We start from the raw sequence: 24,689 nt of genomic DNA, 5'->3' as shown, positions 1-24,689 counted from the left end.
TCCTGCAGACACCAACAATGGGGCACTATTTCTCCCACTGACACCAACAATTGGACATTATTCCTTTTACCAATATCAATGATGTAGAACTATTACTCCTCCTACTGACGACAAGTGCTAAGCAATTTTTTACTGACCACCAAGCCTGATGTATTTCTTCACTCCCACAGATGTCAGGGCATTTTCTACTTCCACCGGCCACAGTGCAGCCACCTAAAATCTGAAGGATCATAAATGGACCCTTTGTTTTCAAAAGTTTGGGGACCCCTGAGCTACATGCTTCCAAAGCAAGGTCCCCAATGGGAAGATCTCTCTAACGGAGCCTTTTAGGATGCCTGAATACAATGGTGATTTAGACCCCCCCCCCCTCCCCAGTGTCTAACCATAACCAAAATAGTGGTAGGTGGCTAGAACCTTTCAAAAGCAAGCATTTAATCAAATTCAACATACACACCAAATAGCCCTTAATCATTAATCACTGCAAAAAAAAAAACAACACACAAAAGAATACATGTTGATCCTGCCAGAACGCCATTCTGTACCCATCTTTTTCTAATAAGATGACAATTTTTTCTAATAAGATGACAATTACTGCCTCTACTGCATGAAAGCAGTGTTGTTGCCTCTGGACTACAGCAACAAGTTGAGGAGACTGGGAGGTGTATGTAGTCCAGCAGGGGAGAAGTGACAATGTTTGGTCTTTCAATTCAACAGAAGCAGCTTTGCCAGTGGACTATAGGCGCTCACTGGAGTTATGGTATTTCTTTTTTTTTTTGCACATACATACATACAGTACACTCAAACAACAAAGTACAATCACATAAAGAACCAGTAATTGAAAAAATTAATACAAATTTGCAGAGAAAAGCAGTTGTAATGCTGCCTGTGGGAGCCTCCAAAATAATTTGCAATGCAGACATACCAATGTAAACATCCAGAGCCGCTGAAGATTTGTCAGTTGTGGGGTCGCTTATCAGGACTGCTTTTATTCCATTGGATAATTCGACACCCCGATATTCCCGCTTATCTTCATGAGACTTGACAATGTCATTAGTGACTTGCTTGACCATAAGAGTATTCATCTTGTTGTAGGTGTGAAATCTGTTTAAAAAAATGTGGCTGGTAAATATGAGGCAAGGATAAAAATAGAAAATAATTTTTTTTTTTTTGTTTTTTTTTTAACAGAAAACACCAAGTATATCACTAAAGGAAAAGCATTTAGAAAATCAAAATTAGTCTACATTACAGATGAAGGGGGCTGCTTTATGCATAAGCTCGTTCTTTGTTAGGTTTCCAGCGAGCTCCACTCATTCAGAATAAAACTAAGTGAATGTAACGCTGCCAGCAGAAGCTTGTTTAAAAGGGGTTTCTCTTCTTTCGAATGTGGTAGTACTACTACAATTGTATAAAACAGCTGACATACAAAGCTATTGGTGAAAAGGTAGAGAAAGAGAAGGCAGAAAAGTAAAGCAATAAAAAACAGTACTTTCCCAGACAATAAAGGGATGAATAATGATTGGTTACTATAGACAATAACTGAATTTGCTCTCCATGTGTCTTTTCATAAATCGCCCTTGCATTGCACAGATCTTCTTTAGGTGGCATAGGAAGGAAATATATGTTCAGGGTTGACCCTACAGTACAACAGTAGCAACCCATCTGAGAGCCCTACAACATGCAAGACTATAACCAAGAGGAGTTAAAGTGGACGTTTAGACAAAAACTAACTAATCCTACTCTATGCCACATTCTTAAACTAATTTATCTAGCCCTGTAAAGCAATAATCGCTATACATACCTGGTATGTAGCCGATCCGGTCTGATCTCCAGTGGTGGATGCTGTGTGCAACAGAGAACCCGGCAACAACTGTGAAACGCCTGGGAAGTGACTGTCGCTTCCCAGGCGTTTCACAGTTGGAAGAGATCAGTGTCCCTGCTTTGCAGAAACACGGGATCAATATCTTCCTCACTGACAGAAATATGTTTACATAGGCAGACTGTCATTTTGCTTGTGTCGGCAACAATGGGCGGGTCCTGGTGGACATAGGGTCCGCCGGACCTGCCGAATTGGCTCCCATTGTGTCCAATCACAGCGGACAGCGGAAGCGGGTCCCCGGCAGCGCATGTGCGTGACCCTGAAGTGCAGGATCATGTACTAGGGTTTGTTATCCTGCACACAAGAGCCACCTTGCCGCTGTATATATACACAGCATACAGTCGGCAAGAGGTTATTGTTTTCAGGTGTTCAAAATGAATGGCAACCCAACTTCAACCAATTAATTCAAAATGAATAGAATCATGGTAACACATTAAGGCTCAGTTCACACCTATGCAGTTCGCTTTTGATAGTTTCCGCACCTGCAATTTTACAGCGATTTGCATTTTTATTGCTTTTTTTTTTTTTTTAATTTTAATTTGCTGTTGGGCAGATTAACCATTTCCTTACCGGGCCATTGTAAAAGGACGCCAGCAGGAACACTTCGTCGATCTAGGCGAACGTCATATGACGTCCGCTTGGATCCGCTGCTCTGCCGTGTCCCCCCCCCCCCCCCCAGCGATTGGGGATGTGGCGTTTCCGTAGGGACACAGCCCATCCCCAATCGGTGTAATCGGTGTAAAGAGCCATTAAAAAAAATGGCTCTTTACCATGTGACCGGCTGTGTCCAATCACAGCCAGCCACATGTACTTCCCTCGTGCACGGCGCGCAGAGCGGTGATGAGGATGGAGAGTGCCATTCTGACAGAGTCCATCCCTGATCAGGGTAAAGAGCCAATGAAGTTGGCTCTTCACCACATGACCGGCTGTGTCCAATCACAGCCGGTCACAGAATGTCAACGGAGAACGGTAACTCGCTGTTACCCTGTTCTCCTCCTCACACACTGATCCTGGGTGAGGAGGATATTGCAGAAACAGCTAGTTACCGATCATAGAGCACCCTAAAACACACTGATTGCCCCCCAATAAAGAGGACCTGTCACTAGCCCATCAAAGTACCTGTCACCAGCCCATTAGAGTACCTGTTACCAGCCCATAAGGTACTCTGATGGGCTGGTGACAGGTTCACGGGTACTCTGATGACTGGTTTGAATGGGCCCTTACTCTGCATTACCTCCGCTAATGAATGTGAAAAAGCCCCAACGCCAACAAATGGATGTGTTCAGCCTGTCCAGAGACTCCCTACCCCTGCCAGTCTGCAAAGACAGATGACACCACTATAATCATGGTTCATGTGTCACCTTTTGGCCCCACCAGTCTGAGATACGGACAGCCAGCATGATGTCTTGGTTAGTTAACTCTCCAAAGAGTGGAAAATCTGTACCGTGAAATAGGAGTCCTGGCTGTATATGAATGAAAATACTGGCTAAACAGAGAAAATCCATTGCCAGATAAAGCTGTAAAGACTATGCAATTTGTTTACTAAAACTGGATGGTGAAAAACTTGAGTGCAGCTCTGAATAGAAACCAATCAGCTTTCAGTTTTTGGGTTTTTTTTTTGTCAAAGCTTAAAGTAGTAGTAAAATCACTTGTTTTACTTGTAACCAATCAGGCTTACCTGTAGCTACAAAGAATATCTCCTAATACAACATTTAGAAGCGTTTTACATTGGCAATATCCGATGATGTCTTCTGTGCATGCACAGTGATGCTGTGCATTCCAGGGTATACAGTATGCCGTAGAATGAAGAGAGCAGCGCCACGGTCGGGGTCATTGCGGCTCTGGCCATTCAAACAAGCGGAGCCCACAAAGCCAGAAGGAAGACCAGGTGAAAATAGAAGCACCGGGTGAGCCGTGACAGCGCTTTGCATACTAGCACATTATGGCATAACGCTGCAGGGGCCATTCACTACCGGTTTAAAAAGCCAAGCTGAAGTAACAAGCGGATCGGCTACCATGCACAGCTGCATGATATTTTGCACTCTCCAGTTTTAGTAAAAATCAACCCCTGTATGTACTGCAGCTATGGATTTAACCCTAAAGTGGTTGTTAAGCCACTGAGTGTTTGTGCTACAATCCCCTCCGTTATAGTATCTGATGTGCCCTGTGTATGTTTCTTTGAAAAAAAAAAAAGCTGCCTTTATACCTTATTTCATAGCACTGCTCCAGTGCTCACGTGACCGGCCTCCTCTCTCGATCTGACAGCTACAGTTGGAAGGGGCCGAGAATCCCCTGCCGACATCTGCCAGGGGGAGGAGAGGAGAAAGGCAGCCAGTCACATGAGCATCGCAAAAAGAAAAAAAAAAAAACGAGGAGCAGCTTATTTTAAGAAAATATGCACAAACACTTAGTTATTTTACCAGCGGGAGGGGAGGCCGGGGGAGCAATTGAAGCCGACATGCGGGGGGGGGGGGGGATGAGGACAGAGGCAAGCTGAGGATGACGGAGGCACATAAACTGACCACAAAGTCAGGGCTCAGCGGCCATGATAAACCCTGGTCAGTTTACAGGGGAGAGGGCAGAATCTGGCAGGAAAAGCCAGGTATTTCAGGGAATAGAAGGGGCCAAATTACACAGCACAAGTACTGTGCTATGTAATATGCTTGAAAAGGAACAGCGCTTTTTTTTTTTTAAAGGGTTACAAACACTAAGTTCAGCTTTAAAAGATCAGTTGGCCTAAAACGAACCTTGTATAGAAAGAGAAAAAAATGCATGCTGGCGATTACAAGCAATTTAAGATTTTCTAATCCTGTCATGGTGGGATAGGAGGGGGGGGGGGGTTCCCCAAGCTTTTGGAAAGCATAGAAGATACTGTGGAAGATAAAGCCATTCCCTGCTCCACCCAAAAACAAAAGCAAACATTGTGGGTGAGGCTGAAGGAATAATGATGCTTTCTAATCTAATTTCTGCACAATTGCCTGTGCTTGCATGGACCGAGGCAGCCATGGAATCAAATCAATAAGAGTCATTTCAGGGCATTTATTTCTCAGACCACAATAATCATCTTAAGTGGAGAGAAATACTAGGCAGTGTTGCCTGGAAAAATGCCAAAAACAGAGTTCAAGTCTGACAGTAACATCAGAATCCACCCTGGAGTATCGCATGACACTAGGAGAGCCCAGAGTCAACAAGCAGTGTATCCACACACAGGATCAGATGTTCAGCTTGGGCAATAAGTGAGAAGGTAGCTATAAATTAAATATAAATTACAAACTGCAAGTAAATCGCAGTTTACAGAAAGTTTTTAATGGCATGGCTGTGCCGCAAAGAATATATTTATTTTTTAGTTAGTGATAAAAGTAGAATAGTTGTGTTGCACTAAACTAGAAGACAAAGCCTAAAGGATCAGTTTTATTCCTAACAGAAATGTATTCTACATGTACTTGCTCCAGATAAGAAATTGTGTGGGATCTTGCAAATCACAGGTCAATGTGTAGAATATTTGTTAGCTTGGACATTATCACATTTAAAGCTGAATCTCAAGCACAAACACTTTTAATTAAACTGGAGGATGCACCGAAAGTTTGGTTGCCGAACATTAATTGGGCTTAAATAGGGTTATCAGTGTTTTGCTAATAGGAAAAAGGTGCCCAATAACGGCTACAAAAACTAGCATGATTTTGCTGGGCTTATGGTGCGTTTTTTATAGGTCATATGACCCAAATTCTTGCTGCGTTTTCAATGGGGAGGTGCGTTTTTTTTTCATCTTAAAAAATCCTTTTGCTGCATATTTTATAACAACGTAACAGAAGTGCAATGGACCAGTGTGAAGACACATACATAAAATTTAAAGGGCTGCATTTTCTTTGAGCTTTTATTCAATGCAAAAGTGCTTCAAAGACTGCTTAGTATGAAAGCAGCCCATCAGTTGAAAAGGAGCCAGAAATAAATTCATATTCATTTATTAAAAATTCTAATTTAAAGTGAAGCTCCACCCAAAAGGCTAAAGAAGGAAGCCCCGTCTCCTCCCCCCTCCACCATGTTTTTTTTTTTGGGGTAGGTACCCGCTCCTTTGCCCCTGCAGCTGGCCCATTGAATAAGCGCAGCACGATTCGTGCATGTACAGTAGGAAACCGGCTTTGAGGCCGCAGGGCCAAAATGGTGGCCACAACACACGAGAACCGATTCAAGAATAGGAGGAGGAGGACACCGCTTGATGCCTGGACAGGAAGGTACCCTAATAAAAGTCAGCAGCTACAGTATTTATAGCTGCCTAATTTAATTTCTTCATTTTTTTTTTTTTTTTGGGGTGGGGGGGGGGGGGGGAACTCCAATTTAATACAATTCTATATAAAAGCATTTTTTTTTTTTTTAAACGTTAATTTAGGTTTCAGCACCAGAATATTTTTTTGGGTGCTTCACTAATTTTAAATGTATTCCTCAGTAGCCAATAATGATACTTCTACTACTTTGTGTATCAAATGGCTTTCTGAACCTAGTTATTCATTTTCAAAAGTCCCAGCCACATCACAGTGCTACACAAAATCCTTTGCAAACAGAGCTGTGGGAGGGACTCAGCAGGCTCCGCCCACTACAGTCTGCTTCCAGAAAACAAGAAGAGGGGACGGGGGAAAGAAAAGTCACCCCGCAAAAGGAGAGAGCGCAGCAGTGACTGGGCTTTATTTTTTATTACAGCAACCTTCTGCACAAAGTTTAATAATAATTACATAAATCTGGAAGAAGTACACAAAAGCACACCAACATTTAAGCAAACATACACATGACTCTTTAGTTCGAAAATATTTGCTTATCCCACAGCTGAGCTTTAAAGCGTTAGTATACTCCGCCATTACTTTTACCTACAGGTAAGCCTATAATAAGGCTTACCTGTAGGTAAAAATTAATATCTCCTAAACCGGCACCTTTTAGGAGATATTCACCCTGCATGCAGCCGCTGACACCAGTGGCGCACACGCTCTGAAGGTCTGGCGGACCTTCAGAGTTCCTTGCCGGAAAGTAAAATCCCGCGCGCATGCGCGGGAGTGGCGTCATCGCGGCTCAGGCCATTCACAGCGACGAAGCCGCCGATCCCGAAGAGACGCTGAGGGAACATGATAGCTCCCTAAGAGCTGTCTGGGCGACCATGTCGGGGCTTCATTTTAAAGGTAAGTATTTCACATACTAGCTCATTATGCTTTTGTCCTGCAGGTTTTTTTTTTTTTGTTGTGAGGATACAACCGCTTTAAACTCCATAGACTTGCAGCCCAAAACAGTGTTTAAAGGCATGTTTCAGATGAAACAAATGAAAGGGCCGTTCACACAAACAGTTTTTTTTTTTTTTTAACTTTAGTGAAGTGAGAAAGTGACATTAAATTCAACTTTAATTACTGGAATAGGTTGTGATGCGGAGTACTCCACTGCAAAAGCTGGGGAAAAAAATACTCTTTGTATTACTCTTTTTAGAGCTGTGATTTAAAGCTGTATCCAGATTCCAAGGAGAAACATACATTCATCCACATATGTGACTGTTGCATTGGTCTGATGATGCAGCTGACCCCCACATGACAGGTGATCACTCAGTTCTTGGTCTTCACTGAGCAGAGAGCCATGACTGTCAGTCACCAGCTATCTTCTCCAGCACTGAATGGGGTGGCGGGCTGTGCAGGGGGGAGAGAGCGGCTGGCTCAGGATCTTACCAGCGCGCTGAGAGGCCAAGTCAGCTTCAGGTCAGGCATCTGGGTAGATCCAGACAGCATTGTCAGGATCCCTGCAGAGCCTGGACCAGCTCTGTGATGTCATCTGGGTCACAAGAGTGCAGTGCAGTGTCTTTGCCACTACTCTTAAACCCAAAACCAAAAACGTAATATTGTGTAAATATAGTGAAATCTCTCGCTCTAAACATATTCACAAAACTAAATGTAAAAAAAAATATAATATAAACTGCAGCCGCTTTTACTTAAATAAAATTGTAACAAAATAGTGAATACACCACTTACAAAAGGAAAACACCAAGCAGCGCAAATGCTAAATAAATAAATTAATATGAATAAATAAGTGTCTCAGAAAATATTTAATGGAAGTCCAAAAAAATATATTGATGGATAATAGATATCGCACAGCTCCGTGAAAAAGGTGCTTAATTTGGTTATCCAATGCCGTGGATCCCGGGAATAAAAGTGATTCTATCACCATAAATTCCACCAACAATGAGACATCCCAACACCACTCCCATCAGCTGGCCACTCACCAAAAATATTTGCCCCCCATTTACATGGTATGGGCAGTCGAGCTGTAAAATTACAGATCCCTATAGATAGATGTAGCTGCCTTGTCTTTCTCTAAAATTGGCTCCATATAAAACATGTAAGAAAATAGAAAGCTCCAATAGTGTAATACTGTCTCATATTCTTCGTTTATTCAAAAAGATCTATTTACATTGCATTTACATGTAGTGGGGGTGGGGTTGGAGGTGGTGAGGACTCGGGGAGCGCTCTAAATCTCCTGTTTAAGTGTTCTAGGGCTGTTGTACTTGTTGAACTTGTATTCCAGGTGACTGAAATATAAATAGATCTTTTTGAATAAATGTAATTATTGCAGCTTACCAATCAGATTTGGTGGCTGCACTTGTTTTCTTTTTATAGGCTTCTATCTGTTTTCACAGAGCTGGCCAGTAACACACCTCCTGTATTAACCACTTCTGGACCGGAAGGTTTTACCCCCCTTAATGACAGGCCATTTTTTGCGATACAGAACTCCGTTACTTTGACAATTGCACGGCCATGCAACGCTGTACCCAAATAAAATTGAGGTCCTCCCCCCCCCCCCCCCACAAATAGCACTTTTTGGTGGTATTTGATCTGTTCTGAGATTTTTATTTTTTCCGCTATAAACAAAAAAAAAGCGACAATTCTGAAAAAAAAATAAAAATAAAAACAACAATATTTTGTACTTTCTGCTATAAAACATTCCCAATATAAAAATTTAATTAAAGAATATGTATTCTGCTACATTTTTTTTTTGTAACAAAAAATCCTGATAAGTGTATTGATTGGTTTGCGCAAAAGTTATTGCATCTACAAACTAGGGGAAAGATTTATGTCATTTTTTTTTATTTATTTTTTTACTAGTAATGGCGGCGATTAGCTATTTTTAGCAGGACTGCAACATTGCGGCGGACAGATCGGACCCCTGACATTTGACACTTTTGGGGGGACCAGTGACATTATTACAGTAATCAGTGTTTAAAATATGCACTGTTACTGTACTAATGACACTGGCAGGGAAGGGGTTACCACCATGGGCAATCAAAGGGTTAAATGTGTCCCTAGGGGGCAGAGAGAGACCTGTGTCCCTAAATAGGAGTAGTACAGGATCCCTGTGTTAATCACTGACTGAACAGCGGTCTGCTGTTACATCGGCAGATGGCTGTTCTGTCTCCACAGGGAGTGATTGCGGCTGCCAGACCCGTTGAATGGCTCCCCCTGTGGCCAATTGGCGCACGCCCCCACTAGCTGTTCCGTGAAACGACAGAGCCAACCTGCCGCAGTACAAGCACGCCCGCTGGTCGGCAAGTGGTAAACTGCCCCCACTCTGGATGAAGAAACACATGGGGAACCTTTGGACAGCAGAATTGTCAGTCTGGGGGAGGGTTGTGTTAGATGGACTAGCAGATTAAAATACACTAACAAATTGAAGCCAAACCCCAGCTTACACTTTATAAGCACAAAAAATTCAGCCCAGCGCTCACTCCGAATGGGAAGACTGGCGTGCTGCTCTCCTCAGGCAGGGAACTCCAATACGGGTACATAGAAAAGAAAGGAAGAGGAGGCGCAAACACCTAGTGCATTACCCGTGGTCAATGTAGCAAATATTTAATAAAAAATGCCAAATGCATACTCACAGACGTAAAGATAAAAACATGTTACAAGAATCCACCATGTGTGAACTGGAACAAGTCCTTCAGTCAGGACCGCTAACGCGTTTCGGGGGTCAGGCCCCCTTCCTCTGAGCTGAGGAAGGGGGCCTGACCCCCGAAACGCGTTAGCGGTCCTGACTGAAGGACTTGTTCCAGTTCACACATGGTGGATTCTTGTAACATGTTTTTATCTTTACGTCTGAGTATGCATTTGGCATTTTTTATTAAATATTTGCTACATTGACCACGGGTAATGCACTAGGTGTTTGCGCCTCCTCTTCCTTTCTTTTCTATACACTTTATAAGCAGTTATAGCAACAAGTTATTTTTCCTTTTGGGATAAAGGTTTTATATAAATAAAAGCTGATCATTGTAGTCACCCATGTCAGTGGTAAATGGTTTGTCTCATCCCTGTAACTTGTGCTTTTGAAAAACAAGAGACTTGCTGGCCAAAATCACCAGGTGAAAATAAAAGAAAGAAAGCCAAAAGAAAAGAAAAGTAATGCAGCCACCACATCTAAGAATTGGTATGCTCCAATATAAGAAATGTTTGTTCTTGGGTTTAATACTGCTTTATGGCAAAAAGCTTTGTCTATGCCTTGGGCAAGGGTGACCAGTGAAGTCCAATGCATAGGATGTGAACAGGCTCTAAAACAGGGGTAGGCAACCTTAAAGAGTTGCAGATCTACCTGAACAACATGGGATAAGTCAAACATCACCGGGCACAGTGTCACCCAGTGTCACCTTCTCACACCTGACTGCAACACAGCACAGCAATTAGAGGATTAAATCACAAGCATTGCAATCATGGGTTTAAATCACGTGGTTAGGAGGCAACATATCGCCTCCTCACCACATGTCAAACACTCGGATCACCTTTCAGAGGAGCAGCAGTGTCTGGGGCACTTGTGAATGGGCCCTTAGTTGCATTTGGCAGCGGTACCCTTAGGCTCCGTTTACACCATAACGTTCTGATCATGGGCGGAATCGCCCTGATTCTGCCCGCGATCCCAAATCGCTGCAAAACATGGGACGTGCTTGCGATCCCCATTACTTTCAATGGCATTTCCGATCGCAACACGATTTTCCAGCGATTGTTGCCCGTGCTGGAAGCCTTAGGGCTTTTTTTTTTACACAAAGTTGGGGGGTGGTAATACCCTTCGGTTGATTTGCGGACTTACTGCCCCCAATCTCAACCCCTTTAGCTGCTGAGGTAGCAGCCAAAGGCATACACATGCCGCAGTAGGAATTAAACCTCATGTTGCTGTTGGTGGGTGCTACCGCCTTCCAAATGTGACCCATTCAAGTAAATGGGGCCATTCTGCAAGCTTCTGCAGAGCCCAAGGGGTTAAAGCAGGCGGTGAGAAAGTAACAACGCTGCCTTCTTTAACCCCTTGTATGCTGTACTGCACAAGGTTGCAGGGCACTTGCAGAGTACCCTCATTCACTTGAATAAGACATGCTTGGCAGGTGCTACACTTACCAACCATGACAGGGGTATAACTCTTGCTGCGGCTGCAACATGAGTACACCCCTGGCCACTGCAGCTAAAGGGGGTGCGGTTGGGGCAGGGGTGGTAAAAACTATGGGGTTTTACCAACCCCCAAACTACAAATGTAAATGAACCCTTACTGTTCTGAGCCCCCTATAAGGCTGCTTTCACACAGATGAGCAGCATTTTACCTGCACCGCAGGTGCAGTGCATATGCGACTTTCCTGGGTCAGCTACGCTTTGCCATAGACTGCTTTTATATCCTGCAGGTGTGGTGATTTCTGAAAGCACACCAAAACTCCTGTATTCAGAAAGTGCACCAAACCCACAGGATATAATAAAAGAAGTCTATGACTAAGCGCAAACCTGCAGGAAAGCTGCAGGAACACTGCACACACAGTGTAGGTAAACTGCAGCACATCTGTTTGAAAGCAGCCCTATACTATTCCGCCCAGTGTATTGATTCACACTGACCTGAATAGCTCTTCTTTCTAGCTGCTGGCACCACTCTGGAGATCACTAGCCGGAATAGAAGGTGAAGTGCAGTTGCTATCACTCCACATGGGACGGAAGCCAGCGCTACAGAGGAGCCATCGGCTTATGGGGCATTGCACTCTGATGCTCTGGAATGGCGGGTCAGCAAGCAAGAAGCAACCCCTGCTTGTAATACAGGAAAGATTCTTAAACACACCCACTGTAGGGCTCCTTGTCAATTACATACAAAAAGAAGAGGAACAGTAACTAGAGTTTTTAGAGCAACTTGCCCAGCAAGTTTGATTAGGACTGGTGATGCTGTAAAAAGAATAATTCCAGTAACCATGTGTGATGCTTTCTGGATTTGGCTTCATTCGCATGGGCATACTATGGTGTACACAGGGATGCACAGGTGTTCTGCACATCTCTTGCACAAGTCCCATTCATGTCAACTGGGACGCAGTGTCTGCTCCCAATCTGACAGCAGTGCAGGTGCATGACCCTGAACACATGCTGTCCATGCAGCCACTGCATTCCAAGCGACATGATTGGGAATGCCTGCATGAATACCTGTGCATCTCCATGCAGGCAAACACAGGTCCTCACACAGGTGTATGGTGTAGTATGCCCATGTAAACAAGGCCTTAAGCCTCGTACACACGATCAGATTATCAGACAAATTTCCATCCATTTTAATGTTGCATGCTAGTCTCATATGGAAAGTAAAGAGGTTACTTTCATACAAAAATTCTGGTACGACAGAATTCAACTTCAGAAGTGATGTAATGGGTTGAAGTGTTTTGTATGTATTCTTTCATTTCCAAGCATGCGTAGCTCACCAATCACTAAAACACACATATCAACTGCACTGCAGCTATTTAATCTCATCTCTAAAAGAAAACTACTAGAAAACACAGAAAAACAACCAAAGTAAGCCACCCTATGTATGAAAATGTATTGAAATCATGCAAATACAATAAATACCTGGCATGTAAACCTACACACAGAAAATCACCACAACATAAACCATGATGAGCAAAAAGGGAAGGAAAAGAAGATGACATTACCTGGTATACACAGCTACAGGTGCACACTGATAAAGCATGAAAATAGGGAACCATATGCTTATTTGAGAGACTGAAAAAATCATTTTAGATTGTAAGTGGGATGTGCTAGTTTACATAAAAGACTGAAGGAATGTATGTATGTCTGAGATGTTTGCTAAAATACAGTAACAGTATGCCCTGCCAGCTATGCAGTGACATTTAATGAAATGAGTCATGCCAGAGCATTCCAATGCCCTTGGACATAAATGAACAGAACAATATGCAGCATCCTCTAACACTAGAGAAATATGTGGGGTACTATGCAGCCCTCCTAAGGGCCGGTTCACACCAGGTGCATTGGGCTGTGCTGTACAGCTGTTCCCTGCACACAGTCAGCCCAATTAGGTCAGATAACTCCAGTGGGATGCAGTGGTGTACATATAAATAAAACCCAGCATGGGGTCTTTTTTCCATCGTACCATGTGATGATGCAGCAGTGTTATGCTACACTGCGCTTCATACCACTGCTGCAGCGATGAGAACTTAAAGTGGTTATAACACCTCGTTCACATTGTATGCAGCTTTGAAATTATGCAACTTCATCGGAAATCACACAATTTCAAAACCATGTCAGTGCGACTTGGAAGACATCTGAGCAGCTTCATGCACAGATGTCTATGCAAGTCATCACCTGAAATGACCAAAAGTAATGCAAGAACGACTTTTTCAAATTGATGCAGCACAGAAAAGTCAGAGTTGCACTGATTTGAACAGAGCCATTGTCGATACCAGGGTGCGAATTACCATGCAATATGACCTACAAACCGCATGACAAGTCACTCCAATGTGAGCGAGGTCTAAACCTCAGAAATGATATATGAACAAAGCATATCCCTCCATAGTACGTACTCAACCTAGGGCACTAAATCTAATTTCTGTCTGCGGCCTTGTTTCTCTGCTATCAGTATGAATCACTTCTGATAAGTTTTCCTGACACCAAGAGAAATATGGTGACGGGGAAGACGCTCCAGTAGATTGACAGCCTCAGTTTCTGTGTGTCTCTTTCCTCCAATCCGCTCTCAGAGCTCTCCTTACTGAGCTCCGCAGAGTGTAATTTCAGCTCTGCACCCCCTTTTTCTGACAGCTCAGACAAGCTTTAGAAATTCTGGACTTTGAACAGATGCCGAGATAAGAAGACTGCAGATAAACAGGTACAACATATGTAGGAGGATCTGTGCATGACCTGAGGGCAGTTTTTATTCACTTTAAAAAAAAAAAAAAAATGGAAAAAAGCTGTTCTAATGCCAAGTGTTGTTTTCAGTGCATTGGCACTGCTCCCGACACCACACATACCAGAAGCTGCAAGTTGACCGTTGTTTTTTGGCCTCTTTCACACAGACTCTTGCCTCCCCTCTGGACTGCTTTTTAGAGGTCATTTGACAGGTGACTGGGAGGCGATAGGGTCACCTCCTCACTGCCTGTTTTAGCCCAGAAAAAGGCCAAACCACTTCACTGCAATCACATGCAATGCACACGCCCCATTCCGTTAAAGTACTGCACAACGACCGTGACTGGGGATTTCATTTTTGCATGTGTACAGCCCTGAGTAGCTGTAGGTTCTTCTTTAGGGGGAAGCTTGTACTTTGGCCCAACCACCTGTTTTTACCAAGGTGAACAAGGCCTTTGGCTCAGTGTGATTAGTCACTGACCTGGAAAAAGCATTCAGCAGGTATTAGAGACACAAAGAACTGCATGTGATAGATCAGTAAGACCTAGCATTTTCAGAAGATCAGAAACAGCAGCCCCCATATTTTCTCAGTACAGCAGGTTTCCTTAATGTAACCCTGCCACTCGAGCTAGTTTATTATAGTTCTCCGTGGGTTGAATTAGGGAACGACCGATTATCGGTGGGGCCGATATTCACTTTTTTTTTTAAGTAATGTTATCGGCCACAAACTTGCCGATATTGCTTCAAGTGGTTGTACCGGAGTAATGCCTATATTACAGACATCACCCCGGTACCGTTTTTTTTAGAGCGGACTGTCAGCTTTCTTGTAACAACAACCGATACAGCTAAGCAGCTCAAATAATGCCGGTGTTCTGTCAGAATACCACTTCATCAGAAAATTTAACGGAGGCGACGCTCTGAGCCAAAAATGCTTACTGAGCATGAGTTCCAACATGGCCGCTATGCGTTCCAATAAGTTTCCTAAATGTGACAGAACAGGAAGGCACCATCTGACATCTTCTTACACCCAGCCAATTCTTCAATTTCACACATATTTTAGCACTAAACTCAACTTATATCCTCAAATACAAGATACAATTATAGTATTATTACTATTATAGTATATAGAGCGACAAGCCTTCAGGCAGAAGGTGGCGTAGCCATCTTACTACACCCCGCACTGCTCAGCGCAAAACAGACTATTTCACTCGGTCATGGTGAAATAGTCTATACAAGGTGAGTTTACTGCTAAAATAAGTGTGACATTTAAGACTTGCCTGGGTGTAAGACGTTCGCTGCCGCCTTCATGTTCTGTCAGATAAGGAAATCTATTGAAACGCATAGCGGCCATGTTGGAAAGCATAGCCCATGCGCAGTAGGCAATTTTGTTCACATCACTTCTGGGGTTTTTTTTTTGTTTTTTTCTTTTAATTTTTCCCCCAGGCTAGAACTCCTCTAACCACTTAAGGACTGAAAGGTTTTACCCCCTTTAATGACCAGGCCATTTTTTGCAATACGGCACTGCGTTATTTCGTGCGATGATGTACCCAAATGAAACTGTCCTTTTTCCCCCACAAATACAGCTTTCTTTTGGTGGTATTTAATCGCCTCTGCGATATTTTTTCTGCTATAAACAAAAAAAGAACGACAATTTTGAAAAAAATATATAATTTTTTACTTTCTGCTATAAAACGAAGAAGAAAGAAGAAGAAGAAAGAAGAAGAAAGAAGAAGAAAGAAGAAGAAGAAAGAAGAAGAAAGAAGAAGAAGAAAGAAGAAGAAAGAAGAAGAAAGAAGAAGAAAGAAGAAGAAAGAAGAAGGAAACATGTAATCTAATTTTTCATAATTTTAGGCCAATATGTATCCTAAATATTTTTGTTAAAAAAAAAATTCTAAAGGGTGTATATTGTTTTGCGCAAAAGTTATCGCGTCTACGAACTAGGGGACAGATTGAGGTCTTTATTTTTTACTAGTAATGGCAGCGATCAGCGATTTTTAGCAGGACTGCTACATTGTAGCGGACAGACCGGACACTTAACTGACATTTTATTACACTTTTGGGGGGGACCAGTGACATTGCTACAGTAATCAGTGCTAAAAATATGCACTGTTACTGTACTGACACTGGCAAAGAAGGGGTGAACACCAGGGTCAAATGTATGACTAGGGGATGCTTCTAACTGTGTAGGGGATGTATTCAGTGGATGAACACGGAGACCTGTGTTCTTAAATAGGAGGAACACAGGATCCCTGTGTTCATCACTGACAGAACAGCGGTCTGCCGTGTTTACTACATCGGCGGACCGCCATTCTGTCTCCATGGGGAGCGATCGCGGTTGCCCGGCGGAGATTGCGCCCGGCTCCCACTCTAGCCAATCGGTGCGTGCGCGCCCCCACTAACTGCTACACGAAATATATATTATATATATATATATATATATATATATATATATACACACACACATACACACACACACACGTCGTTTCACCTAATAGAGCTGACCTGCTGCAGTACAACTACGGTGGCTGGTGGGGAAGAGGTTAAGCAGTATTAAACCTAAAAAAAAAAAAAATTGTAATACCGATCATTAGATGTGGTGGCTGCATTGGTTCTCTTTTTTACCCCGCTTTCACCTGTTAATCTTGCCAGTAACACACCTCCTGTATTAGAGTACCTCCATTCTGAAGGAGCACCTTTGGACAGCAGTATTGTCAGTCTGAGGGGGGGGGGGGGGGGGGGGAGTAGGAGAGTGTTAGACCTCGTTCAGACTGCGGCGACACGACTTGGTGGGGCGACCTCGGCGCGACTTGCATGGACTTCATATAATTGAAGTCAATGCAAGTCACCTCCAGGTCGCCCCAAAGTAGTACAGGACCCTTTTTCTAAGTCGGAACGACTTGTGTCACTCCTATTAGAACGGGTCCTGTACTATTCAATGGCGAGCGACCCACCGCGACTTCTCAGGCCTGACAAGTCGCGCTAGTGTGAATGGACCCTTAGATATACGAGTAGATTTAGATACACTAAAGACAAACCCCAACTCACCCTGCAAGTTACACAAAAAGTTACAGCCATTTCTTCCAGAACAAAGGTCCTACACGAAAAAATAAAAGCTGATCATTTAAGCACCCATCACTGGTAAATAGTTTGTCTCAACACTAACTGCTACAGCTGCTGGACAGCTTGTTCTTTTGAAAACCCACAGCCTTATTGGCTGGATCACCAGATGAATATAAAGGAAAAAGCCTAAAAACGAAAATGCAGCGGTTTTATCTAAGAACCGGGTTTGCTTTTGGGTTTAATTCAGCTTTACGCATAAGTTAATAGTTTTTAAAACAATTATCCAGAGCTGGAAAAATCTCAGCAGCTACATACCCAAAAGCCTCATGCACACAGGACATCAAATATGCCACTTTTATAGGAAAATTACCTAATGAAAGAAACATCACATCACTTGTGTGTTCAGAAGGGGAGCATTTGGGCAGAAAAAAAAAAAAATGCCAAATGTGCATTAAAACTTGATGCATTTAGGTAATATCAATATTCTACACAAAATAATGTATTTAACGCCAAGCGTGCATAACAGCACATCAAACCCGCATGCAAAACGCAAAAAGCTTTGGGTGCATTTTATTAAGTTGTGTTTTCTTCCCCTGGAGTAACAGGGTCCAGGGGAGGAAGAAAACAAAGCCTGTATGTATGAGGCCAAATTGTCTTTAAAAAAAAATAATACTGCCTGAGCTCAACTTTGGAAGGCGTGTCCGTTTTTTAAAGAATAAGTCCACCCTAACCCTAAAATTCCTGCATCTATAGACCTCCCTGATCTAATACTAACCTATCTAGCCCTGTATAGAATAAATCAGTATACTTACCTTTTTTGAAGCCCATCCAACCTCATCCCACGCTGAGTTGTCAGTCGCGGCTTCGTTGTGTAGGTGGGTGCAGAGGAAGCAGCCGACAATGGAAGCCCCATAGTAAGTCTATGGGTGACGTCACTTTCCATTCATTAAACAGCCATTGTCGGCCGTGTCCTCTGCAGAGCTTCCACTGCTGGAGATCGGGTCAGATCAGCTTCAAAAAAGGTAAGTATGCTGATTTCTTCTTTACAGGGTTAGAAAGGTTAGTGTTAGATCGTGGACATCTATAGATGTAGGGATTTTAGTTTTAGGGTGGACTTATCTTTTAATGGAATCACATCCCTCTGATGTTTGCCTAGTCCAGTGTAATGCCTAGTACACATGCTAAGAATATTGGACGAATAATTTTATTTATTTTTTTTTTTTTTTTTTTTTTTTTAACACATGCTAGTCTTCGGTTCAAAAAAACAGTAGGTTACCTCAAGCTACGAAAAATCTAGTACGACAGAATACAACTTCGGAAGTGATGTTGTATTGTAATGTTTTCTTTTGTTTCCAAGCATGCGCGGTCTCTTGGTTACACAATTGTTTTTTTTTCATACAAATTCTACACTAATGACACCAAAATTGTTTGTTCTGGTATTGTACGAGAAAAAGTCTTGCACTTGTCATTTCAGCTATTTTCACATGAACTGTCACGATTGGCCCTCGAAAGCTGTGCACTAAATCAGAATATCGGACGATCGCTCTGAATCTATTTTTCGTACAATTTAATTGTTTGTACTAGGCATAAGTTCATTGGAAATAATTGTTACACAGGATTTATATAAAGTCAACAGTTTGTGCAGTGCTTTACATACTGAAGGGAGAAAGTAAAATGTTAGAATACAACTCAAATACAAGAGAATTAAGAAGCCCATGAGAGACTAAAAGCGAGAAAAAAAAAAAAAAACTAAACAAATGCAAAACTAAAGATATTTTTTAAGTGCCGGTTCACACTGAAGCGGCACGACTTCAGGGGCGACCTGTGAAGTCGCGTGCATCGCGACTTCAGCACGACTTGCACGGACTTCATAAAATGAATGTCTATGCAAGTTGCTCCAGGTCGCCCCAAAGTAGTACAGGACCCTTTTTCTAAGTCGGAGCGACTTGTGTCGCTCCTATTAGAACCGTTCCTGTACTACACTATGGACCGCGACGGTGCACGACTTGTCAGGCTGACCAAGTCGCCTGACAATTCGTACTAGTGTGAACCGGCACTTAAAGCCATTATCCATTAATATTTAACAGGGAAAAATATTGCTATGGAATATCCGCAGGTGTAATAGAAGAAAAGATCGCACTGCAGGGTTCCATGGCAAGAAAAATATGAGTGTAAACAATGCCAGAAGCACTGCTGGGTCATGTCACCCAATATCTCAAAGGTCAGACTTGCTCAGCACTGCCGTGAGCTGCCTTCATGTTCACGTTGTGGTGTTGAGTCACGACTACTAGGGACAACTTCTAATGTCAACAAGTTCAAATGGATTACAGAGCAAGTCCTTGTGTTTCATTATTTTCAAACAAACGTACCTTTACTAAAAAGGGATGTATGAGAAATTTGGGGAATGCAATATTAATGAATGCTTTTGGTCTTTGTAATGATCCCATAGTCAGTAAAATGATATATGGCTACCAAAGTTCTGGCGTCTGCCAGTATACACCAAAGGGGGGAAAAGAGCATCTGTCATGTTCCCAATGAAATATATAAATATTTTACATACACACAGCAAATAAAATAGGACTTTATTAATACAACGTGTGGCGATAAAATAATGCTTTTTATATCTATCTCATCAAAAATGCTTTCTTTCTGGCTTGTTCACTTTACAGTGCTATTGTTAAGAGAAAGCGAGCTTACCTGCTTCAACTAGGATCCAAACCCCTGTGTGAGAACGCCAGGCAACTCTTACTTGTGCTCAGCCAACCCTCTGAGGCTGGGACATTCCCCCTAGCTATATACATATGCAGCTGCGGGGCGGGGAACACCCCAACTGCAGAAGATTGGCCTGTACACATGACTGTTCCCTGATCGGCTCACACACGTGGGTTTGAATCCTAGTCTGAACACATCAGAGCTTATCACTGTATTTGGGAAACCAAGACTGGAAAGAAAAATCTCCCTAGTGGCGTCACTGACCGAAACAAGGACCTGGCAGAAATGTTTACTCTTTCTCACTTTATAATTTTTTTTTTTTTTTATACACACACACACACACATATATATATATATATATATATATATACATACATACATACATACATACATACACACACATACATACACGCTGTATTTTCTGGCGTATAAGACTACTTTTGAACCTCAAAAAAATCCCCCAAAAATGGGGGGGGGGGGGGGGGGGTCGTCTTATACGCCGAGCATAATATTTCCAAGGTAACTAAGTATAAGTATTACCGGTAGATGTAATCTCTCAAGACGCTGGCTGTGTGGGAATCCTGTACCGGTATACCGTATGTACCGTAGCTTTGGCTACATGCAGTGTACCACGCTGAGCCAATCAGGGAGAGTGATGTATTCTGTTATTGAATGCAAAGCCTGCTCGGATTGGCGGAGTAACATCAGCCCGCCTCTCTGACTCTGCCAATCCAAGCAAGCTTTGCATTCAATAATAGAATACATCGCTCACTGTGATTGGCTCAGCACGGTATACTGTATGTAACCGAAACGACGGTACATACGGTATACCGGTACATGATTCCCGCACAGCCAGTGCCTTGAGAGATTACATCTACTGGTAATACTTATGGTACCTTGGAGATATTATGAGAGATTACATGTATTACAGTACTAGGGTACCTTGGAGATCTATGAGAAATCTGATGTTTTTCAATGGTGTTCCCTTGCTTCGGAAGGGGGGGGTAGTCTTATACGGCGAGTATAGCCCAAAACCTATGTTTTAACTTGAAAATTAGGGGGGGGGGGGGGTCGTCTTATACGCCGGAAAATACGGTATATACATACACACACATACAGTATATTAATTATTATTATTAATAATATAAAATACGAGGCCACAAGACTGGATTCACACCTTTGTTTCTGATAAAAAAAAATATATATTTTCATATTCAATAAGAAAACTTTCACTTATAATGCACAAGTAAAGCATCAGTGAGTGTTGATATGCGTTATGATGTGTGAGGATGTTCAGTAAAACGTACACTGCAACACAAATTGAAAATGCACGTTAAATTCCAGGAGTGACGAAAAGAAGAGGATCAAAGCTGCTCTGTACAAAACCACTGCACAGAGCAGGTAAGTATAACTTTTTTTTTTTACAAAGCTTTAATATCACTTTAATGCATAGAACACATTAAAGTGGCGCTCCACCCAAAAGGGGAAGTTCTGCTTTAAGGACTTGTTCCCCACTCCTCTTAAACAATTGGCACTTTTGAGGAGCGGGTACCTGAGATTTTGACAGGTACCCGCTTCCCACTTACGTTCCGAGCGCTGTAGTCTTCTGGGACACTGACAGGTCCCAGAAGACTGCATCCACCACTCAGGATGCGCAGCGCAACTCGTGCATGTACAGTGACCACCCGGCTGTGAAGCCACCAGCTGTCACAGCCGCATTTCCAATAGTGAAGATGCCAGCGCCGGGGACCAAAGACAGCGGGTGAGCTCATCGCTGGATCTTGGGACAGGTAAGTGGCTGTTTTTAAAAGCCAGTAGCAACACTTTTTTGTAACTGCTGACTTTTATTTTTACAACAGGTGACAAACTCCTCTTTACAAAAGGAAAACTCTTTAGCTTTTAGATTTCTGAGCAGAACGGACTCCGTCTACGGAACGGACCGTGTGAAAGGACCCTAAGGCAAAGAAGCTAAAGTTAACACTATATGCAGGCATGGCACACACACTTACCAGCATCAAAAACATGCTGCTGTTAGAGGAGCGGGGGAGCCATTACATTTTAACGGAACCCCCAAACTGCAAATCTAATAGCACTATGACTGCGATTTTGGAGAAGGTGCAACAGCTCATTTAAAGGAGTAGGCTGTTGTGCCAATGCAAATGTGGCCACCAGGAAACCAGTATAGTAAGAACCTCGCCTAAGGCTAGGTTCACATCTCTGGCCATCTCAGATGGAGAGCAAACGCAACATTGTGCACATTCCTTACCCACAGAGAAACGCGCTGTACTATAGTAGATGCTGAGGGGGGGGGGGGGGGGGGGAACAAGAATTCTTAAAGTGGTAGTAAATGCTGACAGAAAAAAAATAAGTTTACACCTGCAAGGCAATATAATGTGTTAGAGTAGTTACAGATGCACTGAAATTGCAGCGGCCGAAAATGGTGTTTTTGGAATTTTGCCAATCAAGAAAAAGGTGCCAATAATGACGCTGAAAATGCACTTGATTCTGCGACGATTTTACTGAGCTTATCGTTTGTTTTTTCATTAGGTCATGTGACTCAAAAACCTCTTCAAAAACGTAACATTGGTGCGTTCTTGTTACATTTCAATGGGGAGATACGTTTTTGGTGCATTTGTTTTTTTTTTTTTTTTTTTTTTTTTTTTTTTTAACTGACCAAAAATGCAGCAAGCAAGATTTGTAACGCCACAATGGAAGCGTAACAAAGCAGTGTAAAAGACATACACAGAACTTAAGGAAGCATCTTTCTTGAGCTTTTCCTACGCTAAAGTGCCCGATAATGGCCAACAATAAGTTCATATTTATTTAAATTAATGATTTTAAAATAAAAGGTTGAATAACACAATTATATATCAAAAAAATAAATATATATATATTTTTTTTTTTTTTTTTTTTTCATGCATCCTAAATTTTTGGTTCCGGCACCAAAACCTCCATACGGTGCACCTCTAGAGCTAGTATGCATCGGATACTAGCACATAAATAAAGACTTACTTTAAAACCAAGCCCTCCAGCGGCGCACTTTTACCGCTGCAGAGGCTTCCATGTTCACCCACTCTTCCTTCCAGGAGGGCGCACTGTCACTGCAGCAGAGGCTTCCATCTTCACCCGGTCCTCCTTGGTGGGAGGGTGCCCTGTCAACGCTGCAGAGGCTTCCATCTTCACCTTCTCTTCCTTCGGGGCATGCACGCTGTCACCGCTACAGAGGCTTCCATCTTCACCTTCTCTTCCTTCGGGGCGGGCGCGCTGTCACCGCTGCAGAGGCTTCCAACTTCACCTTCTCTTCCTTCAGGGAGGGCGCGATGTCACCGCAGCAGAGGCTTCCATCTTCACCTTCTCTTCCTTCAGGGAGGGCGCGCTGTCACCACAGCAGAGGCTTCCAACTTCACCTTCTCTTCCTTCAGGGAGGGCGCGCTGTCACCACAGCAGAGGCTTCCAACTTCACCTTCTCTTCCTTCGGGGAGGGCGCGCTAGCAGAGGCTTCCATCTTCACCTTCTCTTCCTTCGGCGAGGACGCGCTGTCACCGCTGCAGAGGCTCCCATCTTCCCCCACTCTTCCTTCTGGGTTCAGGGTCTCCGGCCGTCTGATTATCCGAACCACGCAGGTGTCTCATCGTAGCACAAAGCTCCGAAGGAATGGCAATGGTATGCCATCACATCAGCACGCATGTGCCGGTGACATCACCGGCTGCTGTTCGCTAGAATATCTCCTATATGGTGCAGGTTTAGGAGATATTCATTTCACCTACAGGTAAGCTTTACTACAAGTTTACCCGCAGGTAAAACACAAGCGTTTACTAGCACTTTAATAGCATCCAAAGCATTATCAACTACAATGCAAATTTAGAGTTCCTGAGTTTGTATAATAGGAAGAGAAGACAGACAGACAGACCCCCCCCAATTAGCACCTCAGAGACTGCCATCCCCCATGAGGAAGGCCCAGGACAATATGTCTGCTGGGAATGACACCTCATACACACATAACCTACGCCTGTCCATCAGAGGAACATTCCAGGGACAGAGGAGGAGAAGCTCGGGCTGTCCTTGGAATATTCCACCCCATAGCAGACAGGCTGCTGACTCACTCACGACTTTTGCAGAGTGTCGGGGCGAAGTGGAGGAACGTACTGGGCCGGGTGTGGGGTGTCAGGGGAGGGAGATGGAGGGTACACTTGTAGGCCGCGGTCTCCCACCTTCTTACCCTGCTGAGACTGAACGGAACCCCCACAGGCAGCTGGCGAAACGGCGTGAGCCCTGCAACATGGCCCGGCACCGCAAACACTCGAGGAGGGAGCGGCCTATGGAAGTCCTCCCTCCCTTCCTGACCTATGGAGCCCGCCTCCTAGACACCACACAGGCCCGGCCTCCAGCATACTACCTCTACTCACCCTTTAGTCTCCGGAGTCAGCTGCCGTGCTGCTGAATCACCTCCAACCCAGTCCCCGGTCTTTCCTACCAAGCCGCCCGCGACACTTAGGAGGTACACCCAAGCGTGCAGCAGGAAACTTCGCCGTCTGCGGCCTAAACTAGGCCGCATCTGTTTACTATCATTGAAGCGTACCTGCTCGGTTATAATGAATGCCAGTGCTGGAAAGCTGCCAGTCTGCCTCCTCTCTCCACGCCTGGGTCTTTGATAAAAAAAAAGAAAGGGGATGGAGCTTGAGAAACTGGTTGCTGATTAGTCACTCTGCATGAACAATGACTTCAACCTGAACTGAGGTGACTGGACATGTCATTGCTGTCCTCCACCTGACAATGCTAGGTGCCTGGTGCTCAATGGCTTCTGTCATTTCAGAGCCACATACCAGGAGCACGCATGCACCATGTAAACATCAGATAACCGCAGCTTTGATATCAATAATAAAAAC

At 43.4% G+C, this 24,689-nt stretch overlaps 1 protein-coding gene across 6 annotated transcripts in view; it reads right to left on the bottom strand.

The window, feature by feature from the left end:
• IDE (insulin degrading enzyme) overlaps positions 1–24,373 on the bottom strand; it is a 168,325-nt gene extending 143,952 nt beyond the window's left edge. For 2 of the 6 annotated variants that reach the window (XM_082267651.1, XM_082267650.1), the window contains exons 1-2: positions 24,210–24,373; positions 923–1,101 (exon numbers count right to left, since the gene is read on the bottom strand). In XM_082267651.1, the coding sequence (XP_082123777.1) occupies positions 923–1,101; positions 24,210–24,358 (328 nt within the window). In that variant the 5' untranslated portion in view covers positions 24,359–24,373. Of the gene's footprint in view, positions 1–922; positions 1,102–19,788; positions 19,874–23,906; positions 24,175–24,209 lie in introns of those variants that run through there. The other 4 variants (XM_082267652.1, XM_082267653.1, XM_082267655.1 and 1 more) reach the window with 4 other exon arrangements.
• Positions 24,374–24,689: the final 316 nt, after the last annotated feature.

The sequence above is a fragment of the Pelophylax lessonae genome (assembly GCF_965119305.1).
Source record: "Pelophylax lessonae genome assembly, chromosome: 9".
Taxonomy (NCBI): Eukaryota; Metazoa; Chordata; class Amphibia; order Anura; family Ranidae; genus Pelophylax; species Pelophylax lessonae.
Note: the sequence above shows the minus strand (reverse complement) of the source record. Positions and strands in the feature narration are given on the sequence as shown.